We start from the raw sequence: 20521 nt of genomic DNA, 5'->3' as shown, positions 1-20521 counted from the left end.
ACATGAACATATCCCATGGAACAAACTTCCACTGCAATGTTAAAAACTTGTTTAACTTCATCCTCATACCTCCTTCCCACCACCACCTCAAATAACTGTTGACACTAAAAAAGTAAATATATTCAGAATAATCACTTAACCCACTCAACAGTTGTTCTTACACCAGATTTTATTACACTCCAAAATACAAGCTACATTTTTACAAAGTAGAAATTCCTTGTGTGAGTGGAATAATTTGTATTTCTGTATAAGCTGAATATGCTAATTTGCTTTATGAACATTTATTCTATAGAAGTGTCACATTTTTTTTAAGTTAACGGATTTACTGAGGGGAAAGGAGGGAGCTGACAAAAATCTACATGCACAGGATAGTCCTAGTAGCGTATGCAGACAGAAAGGTGCAAATTTGAGAGTCAGTGATGCAAACTTTAGCAAAAACAGTTTACAGGCAGAGTGAGTTTTGGTGTTTATAAAAGAAAGCTGAATTCCTTTTAAGGGCTTTGGTACATATATGCATGATCATATTTTATATGCATATACAGGTTTTACTTTGAAAAGCCCAGTATGTTAGAATCAAATTTACAAGACTAAGTTAGTGTTGACTGACCTTTAACAATAAAGGGACTCAACCACAGGTTTTATTTAAACTGCCTACACTCAAAAGTAATCAATTTACATACAATTTTTGGGTACTTACTGTGTAAAAGGTAAGTACATCTATATATACATTTATGCGTGTATAACCTGACCTAGCAAATACTTGCTAAGGTGTTTGGTTTACTGAACCTTTACCATGTCTTAATATTTTTTAAATCAAATACACAGGCGTCAGTCTTTATTAGGGTCTATGTTATCACCATAGAGTGATAAAGATAAGTAATGGTACTGGAAACAGTATACCTACAAAGCTATAAATAAATCACTAGGTTAAAACACCAAATTATTAAAAACCATTTTAAGTTCCTTTAAACAAATGAGCTTACTAATAACTTTACAGATATGTCATATTCCTGTTCTCTTTGTGCCTCTTCCTTTACAAATATTCTCTTCATATCAAATTTCTGTAATTGAATCAATCTTTTTCTCATCTGTAACATGGCTACAAAAATTTTAATAGCAATGAGATAGTTTGGAAGAAATAACCTCTATACACTTTTTCTTAAAACTAGCATTGTATTTGCAAATTTACTTGCAATACATTTTTTTTCAAAACATGATTTCTTTAGCTTCCTGTTCTTCAGCCTTTCAAAGGTGTGGATTACTTAATTACTAAAAATTTTCAACTACCTATATTCCATTAACCTAGACTATTATCCGTCTTTCTATAATGAATTTACTTTATACTGACATAGTCAAAGACCTGGAATAAACTTACCAAGCATAAATCTTCTCTTAGCAGGACATTAGCTGCAGGACACTAGCTGTCTATTTTACATTTGGTAGTGTTTATATGTCCACGCCACTCTCCCATTTCATCCCAGCTTACCCTTCCCCCTCCCCACGTCCTCAAGTCCATTTTCTATGTCTGCATCTTTATTCCTGTCCTGCCCCCTAGGTTTTTCAGAACCTTTTGTTTTTTTAGATTCCATATATATGTGTTAGCATACAGTATTTTTCTCTTTCTGACTTACTTCACTCTGTAAGACAGACTCTCGGTCCATCCACCTCACTACAAATAACTCAATTTCGTTTCTTTTTATGGCTGGGTAATATTCCATTGTATATATGTGCCACATCTTCTTTATCCATTCATCTAGGACATTATGCTTTTAAAGGCAAGTGGTTTCTTTTCAACTAAAACCATATTCCTGCCTATTAGTTACTAAGGTAACTATACAACTACATAGTGAAAAAGATCTCCACTCCAGAAAGATCTCCCTAACATATTCTACTCGACTTAATCCACCAGCACCACCATAATTTTTAATTCACTTAGCACCTAGGTGTAATCAGGCAACATCTGAGAATATTCCAGTCGCTAAAGAAATAGTGCCTTATCATCAATCAGTACTATCATATTCCATATATACCCCATGAATATTGACTCTTCTAATATTCTCTGCTCAGTTTTAGTAATATCTCAGCAATGATAAACTAGCATCTTGTCCAAATAGTCTCAATTTGTTTCACTTTCATTGAAAAAGATTTCCCTTCATCATGTGGTGTACCATTGTGGTTATATGGATTGTGGTTATATGGATTCAGTGACTTGTATCATAATGACCCTAAGGTTCTGATGACAGAGGAACAAAAATAATCATTAAGCATCTCTCCTCTGCCTTTACCTCTATGTGAGAGGGAAACAAATTCTTCAAAAGAACAAGATCTCAAGTAGCTTTTTACTTTTTTCTAAAATTTTTCAGAAATAAGACATCAGAGATGATTAGTGCTAATAACCTCACTTTTTCTCTCACCTTTACTCTGCGAAATCATTTTTTTAAGGGCAAGGTCCCAGGTCACATACTTCAAAGTCACCAGGTCATGATAAACACAGATTTACTGGGCCCTATCACAAACCTACTGATTCAAAATCTCAGGAAGGAAACAGAGAAAGCCTACATTTTAAAAAAAACAAGCTTCCCAGGTGAGGGTCACTCACCCTCAAGCTTGAGAACCACTATCTTATACAGAATATCTTCCCAATGCTGGAACTTTTAGTTGCCTGATATTTGAGACAACTGTCAGAAGATCAGTACAAGACTGGGGTAAATAAGTTTTATCCAAGTTAAATTCTGATTCTATCACCAACTAACTATTTGTGTGAGTTGAAGAACTCTTATGAAGAAAAAAGTGTATGAGAGTGCTCTGGAAAAAAATGCATCTGTAAAACCAGACAGTACTTAAGATTCATTCCAGCTCTAAAATTCTGATTTTATTTTTCTTTGTTTTGTCTCACGTTGACAAGGAATGGAATGCAAACACATGTTTAAGGGAGTACAGGTACCAAAGCGACTTCTAGCCTTGGCAGACGGCCCATAAAAACATGCCTGCTGATCTGATTTTGACAATTCTATTAAACATAAAATCCTATGCCACACTCATTAAGTCCCTGTCCACAACCAATCATTCTAATTAATCCAATTTTGTCTCAGCATCTAGTATGCTATAACCATACTTATATTCCAGAACAGGAAACAGCTTTGCTAAACACAGATTACACTAAAATGTGACATTATCTGTAATTTAATGTGTTAAAAGAACAGAAATAAATATTTCAATGAAGTACTGAACCTGAGGCCTTCGCCTATACCCACTAAATCATATACCACGACTCAAATTCATTCACATCGATACCATCAGGTGTTCAGAGCAAAACTCCACTGCAATCCCTGCTAGATCTATAAACTAAATTTGATTCGACCGTATATACACTTGATAAAAATCAGAACATTTTTAAAAAGGACGATAACCAGTAAAATTTTGACAGCACTGAGGACAACAGGACTCCACATTAAGCTGGGGCGAGCCCTGGCACTGGCTACCACCACGTCACCTCTACCACCTGCAAGGCCCCACGTGACTGAGGCCCCCACTGCCTCCACTCACTCAATCCCGACCCTCACCAAGTCGGCCCCAGCCCCACGGCCTTCCTAGCGCCCACGCACACCGAGGCCTGCACGTCTGCTGCTCCTCCTGCTGGCGGTGCTCGGTCTCAGGAATCTCCACCGCTCCCTCTGCTTCCTTCGAGTCTGTACTGAGTTCCAGTCGGCTCCCTGAGTTCTCAATTGGTCTCCTATCTCAAATTTCAACCACCTACGGGCCTCTTCGCACGTGCAGTTTCCTCCCTTAGCACTTAACATCATCTAACATACATTCTGCTCATCTCCCCCGTAAGTTAGGCTTCATAAACGCAGGGCATCTGTTCACCAGTGTATCCCTAGTGTCCAGAGCAGTGTCTGGCACATACCTTGCACTCAACGCTGATGAATGAATGAATGGGTATCATACCATGAACATGTATTTGTCACTTATCTATATTATTCTATATATTATTCTATTACCAATATTAAAGTGAAAACCCAATCCAAAAAAAAAAGTATATGGCTTTTGAAAGACGGCAAAGGTATTGTTAAAAAAATAAAGTACGTAACCCTCACCGAAGAGGTTCATGTAGTATTCAGTAGCTCAAAATCTCTCTGGGGGTTTTCCAGAAAAAAAAATATGTACTAGTAAGCAGTCCAAATTTTTGCCTCCAGAAGTTGGTATGCTTATAAATGAAACTGCTCGACTCACTCTTAGTTTCCAGGCCTGTGCATATGCCCAAACCAATTCCGGGGTTTGTAAAACTCTGGCCTCCTTTACCCAAGTTCCTTGGGCTCAAAATTTCTTCTCAAAGGATGACTAACCTAATTAGAAAGTAAATTTCAGTCCTTTCTTTAAGGAAACACATATATTTTGGTTTTAAAACAATCAGCAGGGAATAAAAGCAATCTGAAAATTAAATGGCAACACAAAAAAATATGTTTTACATGGCTTTTGATTAGTTATATAATTGCTATTCCCTCTAGTGATGTAGATAACTGAATAACAAATTAGATTTAGCTCTCATGACCAGGGTTAAATATCTATTTTTAAATTACTATTCTATCTATATTGATGAATAAATAATTTCAAGGGCACATATTATAAACGAAGTACAGTTTTTAAAACTAATTCTTTAGTGTGCAACAAGAGTTTCAATACTTGAATGTCTACCATGTGAAAGGCACTGTGCTCGGCATCAAAGATCCAAAAATAAGTAAATAACAATGTAATGAAGTAGGACACACAGGGTAAAACAGACACCATGCAACTAACCCTAAAATTGGTTGAAACTCTGAGCGGTGCCTTAACAGATGCATCAACAAGGCACCTCCACCACAACACAGCTGGAGTGGCAGTGAATTCCTGCGGAGGGGATGGAAGGGGGGATTTAACAAGAGTATTCTAACTGAGGACACTTAAAAGAATGAAGAGAAGAAAATAAGGGCATTCCTCTGTGCAGCGTTAAGACCACCTACCAAATTCTGAAAGCTTCTCTATGCACCAGGTACTGCAGGTACAAAGTTCAAAGCCAGCCCCCTCGACCCTCCCCAAAGCAGCTCAGTCACGGGGGAAGAAGTGAGTCAACTGTAGTGACTTGATAATGAACAAACTCTCAAACACGCTCACAGGACACTGTGGTTTTGGTTTGATTCTATCAAAGGATCTAATGGGTGCCTCAACCATAAGCAAATAACCCAATCCAACTGCTACAAAGCCAGTCATTGACAGAGTAGCACAAGATTAAACAGCTTTCCTGGAGGTGGCATATGAACTTAGTTTTGACACATCAATAGGAAACTGAAGCTTTCCAGGTCGGATGGAAGAAGGAATAAAAATACATGGGATGTTCAGACAGAGCAGAGGCCTGCAAACTAAAAAGAAGAACATGCGATAGAGTCTTTATGTGCCACACAAAGCCTAAGATATTCACTATATGGCCCTTTCCATGGAAAGTATGCAAACCCCTAAACAGACTATTCCTGTGTGCCTGGAGCTTAGGTAACAGTGAAACAGTGACAGATACAGCTAAAAACACGGCTGAGGCTGCCCTTGAAGAGCAGCTAAGTCAGATTTGTTACCTTCCTTTTAGGAATTCTACTACTCAACAGCACTGAGAAAAAAAATCAAGGACTTATACTAAGTGACAATTATTGGTCACATACTTTTGAGTCAGGACTTAGTTAAGTCCTCACAGTCCTGACAGGTAATTATCATCTAGTGTTAGAGATGAGAAAAATAATTCAGAAGGGTTAAGTCACTTGTCCTCAAAACACACCATTATTAACATATCAAAACTGGGACTTTAAGATTCCAAATTCACGTGTTAGTGTCCTTTCTGCTATGAGACCATTACCTCTGTGGTAGTCGAAATAAATTGATCATTTTGCAACTAATAAGTAGCAAAATAGTAGTAATTCCAAGGAAATACTCAATTTCTTAGCATATTTCACAGGCACTAAGTTAAGCTAGCTAACTTAGGAAAGTGTTCATTTGTAGTCAATTAGGTCACAGAAAAGGTCAATGTTCGAGTACAAATGAGTGACAAAAAGCGGTAGTTGGGAGAGAAGACCCCCAAACTTGAATGTATAGTACTAGTGTCTATATACAAAGGACTGCACATATTTTTTGCCCCCCACTGATTGTTTGAGGGGCAGGAAGCAGGGTAGAGAGGGAATAGACTGATGAACTCTTGTAAATAAACAACTATCAGTTTCTCTACACTGATGGAAGTAACAGGACAGAATCTGTGGTTTACAAGTAGCATGATTTTGCGACTTGTTTTTATAAGCCCTAATAGTTTTACTGTCTTGAATTTAAGTTAAAATGGAATTAAAATCAAAGAACTTCTGAAAGGAAGTCCCTTAACATTCTACATATAGTTTGTGTGTTCTGGCACCACTATACTTTATGATCCCTTTTTTAAAAATTAATTAACTTATTTTATGCCTGCGTTAGGCCTTTGTTGCTGCTTGCGGGCTTTTTCTAGCTGCAGCGAGTGGGGGCTACTCTTCGATGCTGTGCACGGGCTTCAGTAGTTGTGGCACACAGGCTCTAGAGCACAGGCTCGGTAGTTGTGGCGCACGGGCTGTTGCTCCATGGCATGTGGGATCTTCCCAGACCAGGGCTTGAACCCGTGTCCCCTGCATGGGCAGGTGGATTCTCAACCACAGTGCCACCACGGAAGTTCCTACTTTATGATTCTTTTTAAAGTACTGCTGACAATACTTGCATATTTAAGCTCTGCTTAGGTAAATTAAAATAACTACTCATTCAAAATAAAAGCTTTTCTGCGAACTTTTATGCTCTCACTATAATTTTTTAAATTATACTAATGATTTTTAAGCAGCTGATATACTTTCCTCAGACAGAATCCTGAATCTTGAAGGACTGAACTTCGAACAAAAAGGCTTTCTACGGTATTTAAAACTCGCAGCCTAAATGCATATACATTAAGCACTGCTCTCGGCACTTTACATATACAGGTACATGTAACTCTATTCAAAAACTTTGGAGCCAGATGTGTTTCTGAATTCAGGATTTTGAATTTTAGAATTTAGTATAGATATACTATTGATTTTTTAATAACCTCAGCAGGATCTGTGGTAGCACTGTTATTAAACAAATTAATACTTCTGCAGGAAAATATGACTATTCAAACTGCAAGTTTAGGACAGGTTTTTGTTTTTTTTAACCACTGAGTCACACACACACAAATCTAGTTTTTAGAGCCCTCTGGATGAGGATAAATAATTGTAGAACTGTATTAACACATTCAACTCACATACGTCCATGAGGTGGGTATATTAGCCCAATTTAGATAGGAAAACTGAGGCACAGAGACATTAACTACCTGCCCACTGTCACACAGCTAGTAAGCGGTGTAGCCAGGATTGATCTCAAGCAGGCTGTCTTCTGAGTCCAGCATTTAACTACTATGCAATATTGCCTTTTAATGCACTTAACAGAGCATCAAGCACACAGTATGTATAACAGTTTACTATTACTTAGAGCTTTTGCAGTTGCACTGTAGAGCATGGTTTTTAAAAGCCCATACACAAGCACTGAAGATTATCTTCCTTACTCCTTTCTGATATGTAAAAATTGCTTTTGGGCCAAGAGTACTGTTTTTGAAACATCTTTTGTATAACTGAATCCTATAAGAGAAAATAAAGTCAACGAGCTATGTATGAGAAGTCTCAATGCAAAAATAAGAATTAAAAAATCAAATTTGAAGGCACAGCAAAGGTAACATTTAGAAGACTCCAGACAAGGCAAAATTCAGAATATATATAAAATGTTCACGATTGGAACAAAGGGACTAAACCTGAATCGTTCCAATTTTATTGAAGAAATCAGTGATACACTGATCCTAATACATGTATCTAGATAGGAAAAAAAAAAAAACCTTGAAACAATTTTAGTATTTGAACAAGGAAAACTAGTGTGAGAGCTCCCAAGTTTAAAGAACAAGAATTTGACCAGGATGATGTGCCAGTCTTCTTTCACCTGTAACAGTTCTACGCGTATCTTGTTTCTCTGTAATTATCTGCATTTGAGAAAAACAAAACCTTCAACGCAAGTCAAGACTACTTGCTTGTATTACCTTTACAAGAGGCCAGAGATCTGGACTCCTAATAAGCTTTCCTACTTATGAAACTGATGAAAACATTCTGATCTTTAAGAAATGTACTTCCCAGCTCACGTACAAGAATTAAAAAATTCAACTTGCACATCCTCTGCTTCATTGTGAGACAGCTGATTAATTAATAAAAATCACTCGTCCACCCAATTCATTCAGTTGTTAAAAGCATGGGAACTGAATTCTGACAGGCCTCGGTTCAAATCCCAGGTCCATCACTTATCAGTGGACTGAACTAGGCAAAGAACTTAACTTGGGCCTCATTTTTTATCTGAAATGACAGGATGCTATCATTACCTCACAAGGCTGTTATAAACGAGGTAGTACATATAAAGCACACCTGGCCCATAAAAAGCACTAGTACAGAATAGCTATCACTGTTATTGCCTGCATGGGCTAGCAATGTGTATGATTTTAGCTGATTTGGGGGATAAGTTTACTGAGGTAGGAAGAGAGGCTAAGAGTTAAATTAATTTCAGAAGTAAATCACAAATGTGGCACCAAATAGCAACACTTTTGAGTAAAGCAGTATCTCCAACTTACCCACCAGTACCCAATGTTTCCAAAATAAAATCTCTTGATACGTGTAAAATGGTCTTACAAGAGAATATGCGTAGTTGGAGACAAAATAAACCAGATCAATGTTGAAGATCCCCCTTATTTAAAACTATACATGACTCTTCCTGGCACAGAAACCATTACTTTGTCCTTTTAGCTTTTATTATTTCCTCTCCCTGGTTCCTCCAAGGCAGAGATAACAGATATCCATATGCTGTTATGGATGCTAAAATATGGGGCTAAAATAGCAGGTAAGAGTGTCAAGGTAAACTTCTTTACAGCTAGCTGGTTACAAAAAAAAAAAAAAAGTGGCTCTAGTAACAAACACCACGTAACACCCAGAAAAGTTCTACCTATTTTTGGAAATATCAGTAATAGCTACAAGTCAGAGACATGCACACTAACCTGGACAAGGAAGATCCCAATAAAATTAAAGTGCACTAAGCAGATCAGATGGTCAATTAATAGGCAATACTGCTCTGGGTCAGTGATGTATTTCTCAGATCAACGACCTAATCTGATATGTAGATAATTGGGGAAGGAGAAAAGGTAAAATGGGAAGGATAGCCAAAACACATTTCAGTAGTGAACTAAATTAAAATGTCTATCTAAACTATTCATAATAGCATAGTGACATAGCTTCATTTTATTTTTATTTATTTATTTATTTTATTTATTTATTTATGGCTGTGCTGGGTCTTTGTTGCTGCGTGCAGGCTTTCTCTATTTGTGGTGAGCAGGGGCTACTCTTCATTGGAGTGCGCAGGCTTCTCATTGTGGTGGCTTCTCTTGTTGCAGAGCATGGGCTCTAGGTGTGCGCGCCTCAGCAGTTGTGGCTCGCGGGCTCTAGAGCACAGGCTCAGTAGTTGTGGTGCAAGGGCTTAGTTGCTCTGCGGCATGTGGGATATTCCCGGACCAGGGCTCGAACCCGTGTCCGCTGCAATGGCAGGTGGATTCTTAACCACTGTGCCACGAGGGAAGCCCATAGCTTCATTTTAAATATTTGAAATTTATCTAAAAAATTTATCTAGGACAGGTCAATTATTTTCTCCCTGTCCTATATAGTTAGCCTGCTAAGAAAATAAAAGTTTTTCCAGACTCAAGGAGACAATAACAATTCAATGTTCTGCAGTTAGTGAATATCTCAAATCAAAGGAATGGAAATTTTGGGGCTGGGGACGGAGTGTGGGAGAACTGTAGTTATTAGTGCAAACCATCCTTTTCTTCCATTCCATATAAAGATAGAAAAAAATGTATTCCAAGACTGAACCTCAAAAAGGAAAATAAATACTAAGAGAAAAATGTACATTCTAAAGAAACAAAAGGGTAACTAGAGCACAAAGAGAACCAAGATTTGAGAACTGAAAATGGGAGTCTAGGGAGTTCCCTGGTAGCCTAGTGGTTAGGATTCTGGGCTTTCACTGCCATGACCCGGGTTCAATCCCTGGTGGGGGAACTGAGATCCTGAAAGCCATGTGGGAGAAGGGGGGAAGGGGGGAGGGAAGGAGGGAGGAAGGAAATGGGAGTCTAGAAAGAAAGTGGAACCAATTAATATAGCCAAGCTGAGATAGCAGAGAATAAAGATAAAGGCTCAAAATGAAGTTTTTTAACTTTCTGGACTCACAATTTTTCATTGTCTAGAATGGTGAAAGAGAAGCAGTACTTTAGAGTGGTGCTTTAGGGCAAGCAGTCTAACCTACTTCTCAAAATTCCCTTCTTTACCCATAAACCTATTGTATTTAGACAAGGTAACATTGTAATATAACATAGTCATGTATATTAGGAACTCCATTTGGCTCAGCAAAATCCTGAATCAGACATCCTTAAGCAAATCTAGACAACAGATAAACACACTTTAGACAGTGTATCCTTTAAAATAAAAGCAAAACTAGTACTAGACCTTTTAAAAAAACCCAACTTCTATTATAATAGTGTCATTCCTAAGAAAGAAAAAAGTTGCTTTTAAGAGGCAGAAATGCTTCCTTATTTAGAATCATCGACTTTTAATTAAACTTTAAGACCCTATGGATTTGCAGATAAAGGAACTAATAAAACATAGGAAGGCTGTAAACCTGTTAAAGATTTTAAAGCTAGTGGGTGGCAGAGACTTGCTAGAGCCAGGAGTCTCATCTCTGGGGTATGCCCCTGACTTACCATCTCTGTAGAAGAGCCTCCCTACCCCTGGGGACTAACGGTACTGAGAAAACTTAACATAATCACTATCTTGTTTCCTAAGGAGAAAATTTTAGAAATTCATACATGCAAGAACTTAATTTTGCCTTTTCCTTCAGTGTTCAAGATCAAAAAAAGTAGCCTGTAACTCTAAGTGGGCAGAAGGACAAGTGAAAACCCCTACATGCATAAACAAGCAGTAACAGCAGGTCTGGGCATGACCTGGTATCACCCCACCACTTTTTCCTTATGAACTCCCCTACACATGTCAAATGACTAGAAGGAAGAGGCTGAATTCCCAGTCTTTTTGGAGATGGCGGCTAATTTGCTCCCCATTTACCCTATCCTCAGCTATGAGGGTATAGAGTACTTCCTTGCCACAAAATGTTAGTGAGACCTAATAGACACCACCCTCTATGGTTCCGAAATTACAATAAGGAATCACACCTACAGGTCATCCATGACCTTTGCTTTATAACAGCTTAGACTGTCAATAGTTTTAATCACAGAACATTTAATCACAGATAGATATTTTTTCTATCTAAAAACTGTATTTGTAGTAAGTTCACCATTCAACCATTCATAAGTCCTTCCTGAATGTTAATTTTCTCTCTCTGCTAGATTATAAAGTCTTTGAAGCCAACGATCATGTCTTTTAGTTTTTGTATTCCCATGGTTATCTATTTACTCTATAAACAGAATAGATACTAAATGTATACATATTACTCTCTCAGTAGCTGCCCTAAACCACCAAAAGCATGGGGCTATAAGAAGAGAGATTTTCTAATAAAGAAAAAAAGAAGAAAAAAAAAAAACAAACCAAACCACCAGTCTTGTAATTTCAGGAATCCTGCTGTGGCAAAAGCAGCAAGAAGTGGAGTTGGGCTCTCCTAAATTACTGTTGGACTCCGCTTCACAGATTAGCCTTCAGTACAGTTAAATTTGCAGCATGATAAACACAGGTGTCAATGTTTTATACAGGAATTTGAAGGGTAAGGACCAAAATTCTCAGTGCAATTACAAATACTTCCCATAAAAATAATCAAATGGGAATCCCCTGTGATAAATAATTTCTCAAAGTTTTCATTAAAAACTTAAGAAAAAGGTAAATAAACCAAACTTCTTCATAGAAAAATTGTATTTACAACTCCATTCAAAAGCAGTTTTTAAAAGCAAACAATTTAACACTGAAATTCAGAAATCTATGCTCACCCAAAGTTGCCACGTCTAATAAATTATTAACAGAATACTGCATCAAAAATAAGGCAATAACCCAAGATATCCCATTAACAATTTCTCCACTCCCACAACTAGGAAGAATTAATCTATCTAGTAGCAAATGATATTTCATTCCGTTTCAGCATATCTGAAGTCCTTAAGGGCAAAAGTGATAAAACATGATCTTCATTCTTCATTAGACTCTTAGAACACTTGAAGGAAAATAATTTCTAAAGCACAAAGAGGTAAAGAGGTATAATCCTTTAAAAAGATGTACTCAGTGTTAAAAATTCAAGAATGCAGTATTAATACACAATGGGCGTTAGCTGAACATACGCAATACAGTGACAGCAAATTAATTTATTTAGTACTTTTTCCATTCCATATCATCAGGAGGATTGATTTCAACTTTCCTTTTACCTACATCAGACCAGTTGGTACTCAAAACTGTACCACCAGACTCCATCTGCAATAAAAAATAAAAATAGATTAATTATTGGTCCATGTAATCAAAACAGAATATTTTTCTAAAAACATTCCAAGCACAGAGTCCCCAATATAAGCTATGTTTGGCTCAATATACACAAGACAATATTCTGTTTTAACCTCAGGCTTTCCAGATAAGTTACCGTATCGTGTGAAAACCTGAAAAGGAAACTCTAGTTAGGTAGGAGGACCATGTCCACACACACTGCCATATAAAGCACATGTCTCCCTGCTAATCAGCACAGAGGTATATGTGAAAAACCACCTTCAGATGAAAATATTGGGTTGGCCAAAAAGTCCCTTCAGCTTTAAAGTAAAAATAAAAGACACATTTTTCATTTTCACCAAGAACTTTATTGAACAATGTATTCACCATTTTGTTCCCCTACCTTCTGCCATTTTTCAGGCAACATCTTCCCAAAACTTATCTTTTTGAGCAAAGAATTGTTCCAGGTGCCTTTTGCAGTCTTCCAGGGAATTGAAATTTTTCCATTAAGAGAATTTTGTAAAGACCGAAATACATGGAAATCCAAGGGTACAATAATCTGGTGAATACAGTGGATGAATGGGAACTCCTCAGCCAAGCTGTAACAGTTTTTGCCTGGTCATCAAAGAAACAGGTGGTCTCGTGTTATCCTGACGGAAGATTATGCATTTTCTGTTGACTAATTCTGAACGCTTTTCATTAAGTGCTGCTTTCAGATCATCTAACTGGGAGCAGTACTTGTTGGAATCAATTGTTTGCTTTTCCAAAAGTAGCTCATAATAGAGGACTCCCTTCCAATCTCACCATATACACAACATCACCTTCTCTGGATGAAGACTGGCCTTTGGTGTGCTTGGTGGTGGTTCATTTTGCTTGCCCCACAAGCGAAATATTGTTCCACAATATTGTACAGCATCCACTTTTCATTGCCCATCACAATTTGTTTTAAAAATGGAACGTTTTCATTACGTTTAAGTAGAGAATCACATGCGGAAATACAGTCAAGGTTTTTTTCACTTAACTTATGTGGAACCCAAACATCAAAGCGATTAACATAACCAAGCTGGTGCAAATGATTTTCAACGCTTGATTTAGATATTTTGAGTATGTCAGCTATCTCCCGCATGGTATAACATTGATTGTTCTCAATTAATGTCTCGATTTGACCGCTATCAACTTCAACTGATCTACCCAACCATGGAGCATCGTCCAGTGAGAAATCTCCAGTACGAAACTTCACAAACCACTTTTGATCAGTCACAGCACCTTCGCCATACACTGCACAAATCTGTTTTTGTGTTTCAGTTGCGTTTTTTACCTTTCTTGAAATAATAAAGCATAATATGCAGAAAATGTTGCTTTTTTCCTTCCATCTTCAATATTAAAATAGCTACACAAAAATTCACTAATTTTGATAAGTTTTAAAAAAATGCACCCTGATATGACAGCTGTCACAATACAATCTAACAAAATTGTTTCGAATGAAGCTAAAGACAACTAAGCACTACTAGAGCCATCTTACTGGGGAAACCTAACGGACTTTTTGGCCAACCCAATGAAATTGGCTCCCAAAGAAAACGATAATGTCATCTCTTTTGCTGAGCACAGTGAAGACTTTGCGAAGTAAACTCTTTCTAGTTGGAGAGAACTTTAAGAGACCCTTCTTAATGTTCTCTCTCTGTCAAATGTACACAAGTGTATGCTGGAATTATTTTTAAATCAAGGTACATACATACACAGACACATAAAGTTAGTGTCTCAGTAAAGCACTGGTCATCTATTTACTACCCACTGAATATAACACCTACTAACAAACCTAGCATATTCATAAATACATTTTAAAAATAAAGCTGTAACTGTTAATGCAATAAAAATTCATTGATTTGGATCACAGCAAAGAACAGAAAATTGTTAAAATCTAAACATTTGAAAATAATCAGCTATGTTACTGGTGAATGTATAAAGTTACATATGCTACCATTACACTGGAGCCTCAAAATAATCCCAATGCCCCACACTCTCTACCAAGCTCCTTTCCATGGGTTCCTTTGCACGGGATGCTCTCCTCTGTCCTGGTTCTTTTTATGTCTTTAGTTATCCTCCAAACATGACATGTCACCATCTCTCTGTGGCCTTCCTTGACCCTAGTCAGGACTCTAGCTACTCCTGTAGGACTTGTCTATGACACTGCACTGATAAAATTTTACGAATCTGCCTTCTCATACCTGCTTCCCACCCGTGGCTCCAAACTAAAGCTGAGAGTTTCTAAAAGGAAAGAAACATATTTTACCAATACTTATATCCTAGATCTAAGTGCAGTAGCCTGGCACACAGTAGGCTGCAAATAAAATACTGAATAAAATGGGACAAGTTTATATAATAACTACTCCTAAGAGAACTAAATGAAGCAGATTTAATTTATAATCTGATCATATTTGCTGATGACATTTATTTTCCCCTTTCTTCTTATGGACTGCAGTGCAACTGAGCACTTCCATGATTATTCTGTATATGTTGATCTTTTTGCCCAATTAGACAGAGAGATCAGAGATAAGATAGAGTCTGTTTCTTTGTACAGGCAGACCTCGTTTTATTGTGCTTCACTTTACTGCACTTTGCAGATACTGCATTTTTTACAAACTGAAGATTTGTGGCAACCCTGCATAAAGTGAATCTATTGACATCATTCTTCCAACAGCATGTGCTCACTTCATGTCTGTCCCATTTTGATAACTCTCTTATATTTCAAACTTTTTCACTGTTATTATCTTTGTTATGGGGATGTGTGATCAGTGATCTTTGATGTTACTACTGCAAAAAACTATGACTTGCTGAAGACTGAGATGATAAAGCTAGCATATTTTAGCAATAAAGAATTTTTAAATTAAGGTACATGCATTATTTTTTAGACATAATGTTATTACACACTCAGTAGACTACAGCATAGTGTAAACATAACTTTCATAGGTACTGAGAAACCAAAAAAGTGTGACTCACTTTATTGCAAAATTTGCTTTATGATGGTGGTCTAGAACTGAACCCACAGTTCTCCAAGGTATGCCTGTATTCCCCCACAAAGACAGAAGCAAGCCCTTGGTATGTTCCAGGTCAATGCTGCCAAACAGATGGCTTACTTTATGCATACGTATGGTTCAGTTACACTTAGCAAAGTTTCTGTATGAAAATGGGCACAGATTCTCTAATATAACTTTGAAATCTCACACACTATTTTGTCCAGAAGTTCTTAAAAGTCAACACTGAAACTATTTCAGGGAATTCCCTGGCGGTCCAGTGGTTAGGACTCCACGTATCCACTGCAGGGGGCACACATTCAATCCCTGGTGGGGGAACTAAGAGCCTGCAAGCTGCACAGCGTGGCAAAACAAACTAACAAAACCCTGATTTCTCCTTTTGGAGGCATTAAGTGAGTGTACTTTTTCCTAGTCTTCCCACTAAGTACAACTAAAAACCTTGTATGTTATATAAATAACAAATATAAGACAACTCTAAAAGGTGAAAAGAAGACTAATCAGCTAGGGACCTTGGGACCCAAGGAACAACACGGTGGTGAGTTCTTTGGGTTTTCTTTTTGCCTTATGTTTTCCAAGAGCTGGAACTGAAGAGGCTGGAAATGCCAAAGGGTGCAAACAAAAAAAGCCCCAACAAAAGCCTTATTTCTCTAGCCAATGGACAAAGACAAACAGAAAGAGAGAAAACTTTTAGACAATAATCACTCTAGCTAAACACCACAGTAAAAAACTGGTCCCATCCCCACCCAGGCCAGTGAAGGCTGAATGAAGAGCCTAAACTTCCACCCATGCTATGCTATCACAAACCGGCCTCCTCTGTTGCCTGTGGTGTCTGTGGAAACCACGTGGGGAGCTAGAATTCCTACCTATTCCCAGCAGTAACAAGGAGATGTCCTGGGGTGTCAACGGAGGTAGAGTGGGGTACCTGGATTTCTACCTCCACCTGGCAATAGTGAGGTAGTGACTTCCCTTCCTTTGCCAGAGGGGTTGTCAGAGAAAGCCATCTAAGACAGATGGTTTAAATAAGATCCAGAGTCTTGTAACATGAAAATGTCCAGACTTCAACTGAATATCACTTGGCACTGGTGAAAAACACCAAGAACCAGGAAGATTTCAGATTATATGTTTAAAAAGAGAAGACAATCAATAGATGCTAACACAGAGATGAAAGAGATGTTAAAATTATCTGACACATTTTTAAAGCAGTCAGGGTAAAAATGCTTCAACAAGAATTATGAACTAGCTTGAAACAAATGAAAAAAAATAGAAAACCTCAGTAAAGAAACAGAAGACATAAAGAAGAACCAAATGAAAGTTTTATAACTGAAAAATACACTTGAAATAAAAACGTCAGTGAATGGGCTCAAGAGCAGAATAGAGAGAATAGAGCAAAGAATTAGTGAACTGGAAAACAGAACAATATAAATCACCCAATCTGAATGACAGAGACAAAACAGAGATAAAATGAATGGTTCTCAGGAATGTATAGTACTGTAACAAAATATCCAATACCTGTGTCATTGGGTTCCAGGAAGAAGAAAACAAAGAAGGAAGGTCTGAAAAAGTACTCAATGGTATAATGAATGAAAAGATCCCAAATTTGGCAAAAGACATAAACCTATAGATACAGGAAACTGAGTAAATCCCAACCAGTATAAACCCAAAGAAATCCTTGTCAATAGAAAGAATCTGTTATGGACAGATCTACTCTGAAAGAATGCCCAAAGGAAGTTCTCCAAACAGAAGGAGGGACTTCCCTGGTGGTCCAGTGGTTAAGAATCCGCCTTCCAGCGCGGGGAACACGGGTTCAATCCCTGGTCAGGGAACTAAGCCTGTGTGCGGCCAACTACTGAGCATGTGGGGCACAACTAGAGAGCCAGCGTGCCTCAACTACAGAGCCCACGTGCCACAACTACTGAGCCTGAGCACCACAACTAGAGAGAAGCCCACATGCCGCAATGAGGAGCTCAGAAGCCACAGTGGAGGATCCTGCATGCTGCAACTAAGACCTGATGCAGCCAAAAATAAAATGAATAAATAAATATTTTTTTAAAAAATGAGAGGAGACAATGTGTTCAGGAGTTTAAAAAGAAAAAAAAAGAAACAAACAATGGAAACCTGAAAGTCAGAAAGGAAGAAAGAAAAAGGTCACAATATAGATAAATGCAATAGAGTTTGCTTTTCCTCTATGTTTTCTAAATTATTACACTGTATGATGTGGTTTCTAAACATATATAGAAGAATTATTTAAGAAAATTATAAATGAGAAAAAGTAAAAGGACATAAAGGGAGGTAAGGTTTCTATATGTCATTCAGTGTCAAAAAAAATAACACCAGTAGACTATGATAAACTAAGTATAATATAGCTAATATAAAATTTAGAGCAACCAAAGATACACTACAAAAGACTATAGATAAATCAAGATGAAATTCTAAAAACTGTTCAAGTACCCATAGGAAGGCAGGAAAAACAAATACAGAACAAACAGAAAACTTACATGGTAGACATAAGTAAGTCCTAATGTACCAATAATTACATTAAAAGTTAAGTGGTCCAAATGCATCAATTAAAAGAGACTGGCAGAATAAATTAAAAAAAACATGACCCAACATGCTGTCTAAAAGAAATTCACTTTAAATAAGACTTAGAAATCTGAAAAAGAATGAATATATATAAGTGAATCACTTTGCTGTACACCTGAAACTAACACAACACTGTAAATCAACTATACTCCAATAAAATTGTTAAAATAAAATTAAAAATGTTTAAAAAACGACTTAGGCAGGTTGAAAGTAAAAGGACGGAACAAGATATATCATGCAAAAATTAACCAAAAGACATAAGAATCAGCTATATTAACATCAAAGCAAAGAAAATTACCAGAGCTAGAGAATGACATTATATAATGATAAAAAGGTCAATCCACCATGAAAATACAGCAATCCTAAATGCATATGAACCAAACAACAGAGCTGCAAAATATGTGAAGCAAAAATTGACAGAACTTAAAGGTGAAATCAATAAATCCACAATTATAGCTGAAGACCCTCTCTCAATCAGTAGAACAGTAAGACAGAAAATCAACAAGAGTATCAATCAACAGGATCTAAGTGACATTTATGGAACACTAACACTCCATTCAACAAGAGCAGAATATACATGCTTTTCAAGTGGAATATATACTTAGGATAAGAAGTCTCAAGTGAAATCAAAATATATACTGAACTGAATAAAAATGAAAAAGTAACATCAAAATTTGTGGAAGACAGCTGAATTCTTCTGAGAGGGAAATTTATAGCATAAACACATACAACAGAAAAAAGAAAAAGGGTCAAATCAATAATCTAAGTTCATATCCACAGAACCTATTAAAAAAGAATAACAAAATAAACCCAAAGTAAGCATAAGGAAGAAAATAATTAAAAGCAGAAATAAATGAAATTTAGAACAAAAAAAATAGGAGGAAAAATTTAAGATCAACAAAAAGCTGATTCTTTGGGGGAAAAAAAGTAAATAAAATTGACAAACCCTAGCAAGACAAAGGAAAAAAAAAAAGACACAAATTACCATTATAGGAATGAAATGGGTTATCACTACAGACCCTGCAGTCATCAAAAGACCCTGCAGTTCCCTTCAAAGTTGAAGGGAACCCTACCAACACTAACAACTTAAACGGACCAATTCCTCAAAAACAAACTACCACAAGTCACTCAATATGAAATAGACAACCTGAAGAGTCCTATAAGCTACTGGGATAATGAAATTCATAATTTAAAATCTCCCAAAAAAAGAAGTATCAAGGCCTAGATGGCTTCATTGGTTTAAATAATCTTTAAAGACAACACTAATTCTACAAATACCCTCCCCCCAAAAAAGAAGAGGATGGAGCACTTCCCAATCCATTCTATGACATATTACCCTGATACCAAAACCAGAAAAAGCACCAAAAAAGAATACTGTAGACCAACATGCCTCATAAATATAGACACAAAAATGCTTAAAGTATTTAAAAATAGAATTGAGTAATATATAAAAAGAATTATACACTATGACCAACTGGGGTTTATCCCAGGGATGCAAAGCTGGTTCAACAGTAGAACAGCAGAAATCAATCATATTAATCACATAAAATCACCACTTTGACAAATTAAAGAAAAAAATCACCTAATCATATTGACCACATGCAGAAATATTGCAGAAAAAGTATTTGACAAGTCAACAGCCATTCATGATAAAAATCTCAGAAAAAAAGAAATAGAGCAAAACTTTCTTAATTTGATAAGCATCTACAAAAACCTACAGCTAACATTATACTTAATGGTGAAAGACTGAATAGTTTTTCTCTTAAGATGGAGAACAAGGCATCGGTGTCTACTCTCACCAATCTTATTCAACATAGTGCTGGAAGTTCTAGCCAATAAAAGGAAATAAAGGGCACACATATTGGAAAGGAAGAAATTAAACTGTCCCTATCTGAAATACCTCCTTAGGTAGGTTTATTCCTAGGTATTTTATTCTTTTTGTTGCAATGGTGAATGGAATTGTTTCTGTAATTTCTCTTTCTGATCTTTTGTTGTTAGTGTATAGGAATTGCAAGAGATTAAACTGTCCCTATTTGAAGATACGATTGTCTACATAGAAAATCACAAGGAATCACAAAGAATCTACCAAAAAAAATCTAGAACCAGTAAGTGAGTTCAACAAGGTAAATACAAGATAAACATTAAAAACAAAACAAAAAAACCCCTGTATTTCTAGATACTAACAACAAACACATGGATGCCAAAATTAAACATATAATACCATTTATAATCACTCAAAAAAAAGAACCCAATACTTAGGTATATCTAGTAAAACACACAACTACTGAAGCCCACGCACCTAGAGCCCATGCTCCACAACAAGAG

At 36.8% G+C, this 20521-nt stretch overlaps 1 protein-coding gene across 1 annotated transcript in view; it reads right to left on the bottom strand.

The window, feature by feature from the left end:
- Positions 1-18: 18 nt before the first annotated feature.
- SUGT1 (SGT1 homolog, MIS12 kinetochore complex assembly cochaperone) overlaps positions 19-20521 on the bottom strand; it is a 52514-nt gene continuing 32011 nt past the window's right edge. The window contains exon 13 of the mRNA XM_059995560.1: positions 19-12578. Coding sequence (XP_059851543.1) covers positions 12477-12578 — 102 coding nt within the window. The 3' untranslated portion in view covers positions 19-12476. The remainder of the gene's footprint in view (positions 12579-20521) is intronic.

This window comes from Delphinus delphis, chromosome 18 (assembly GCF_949987515.2).
Source record: "Delphinus delphis chromosome 18, mDelDel1.2, whole genome shotgun sequence".
Taxonomy (NCBI): domain Eukaryota; kingdom Metazoa; phylum Chordata; class Mammalia; order Artiodactyla; family Delphinidae; genus Delphinus; species Delphinus delphis.
This window is presented reverse-complemented; position numbering and strand designations above follow the sequence as displayed.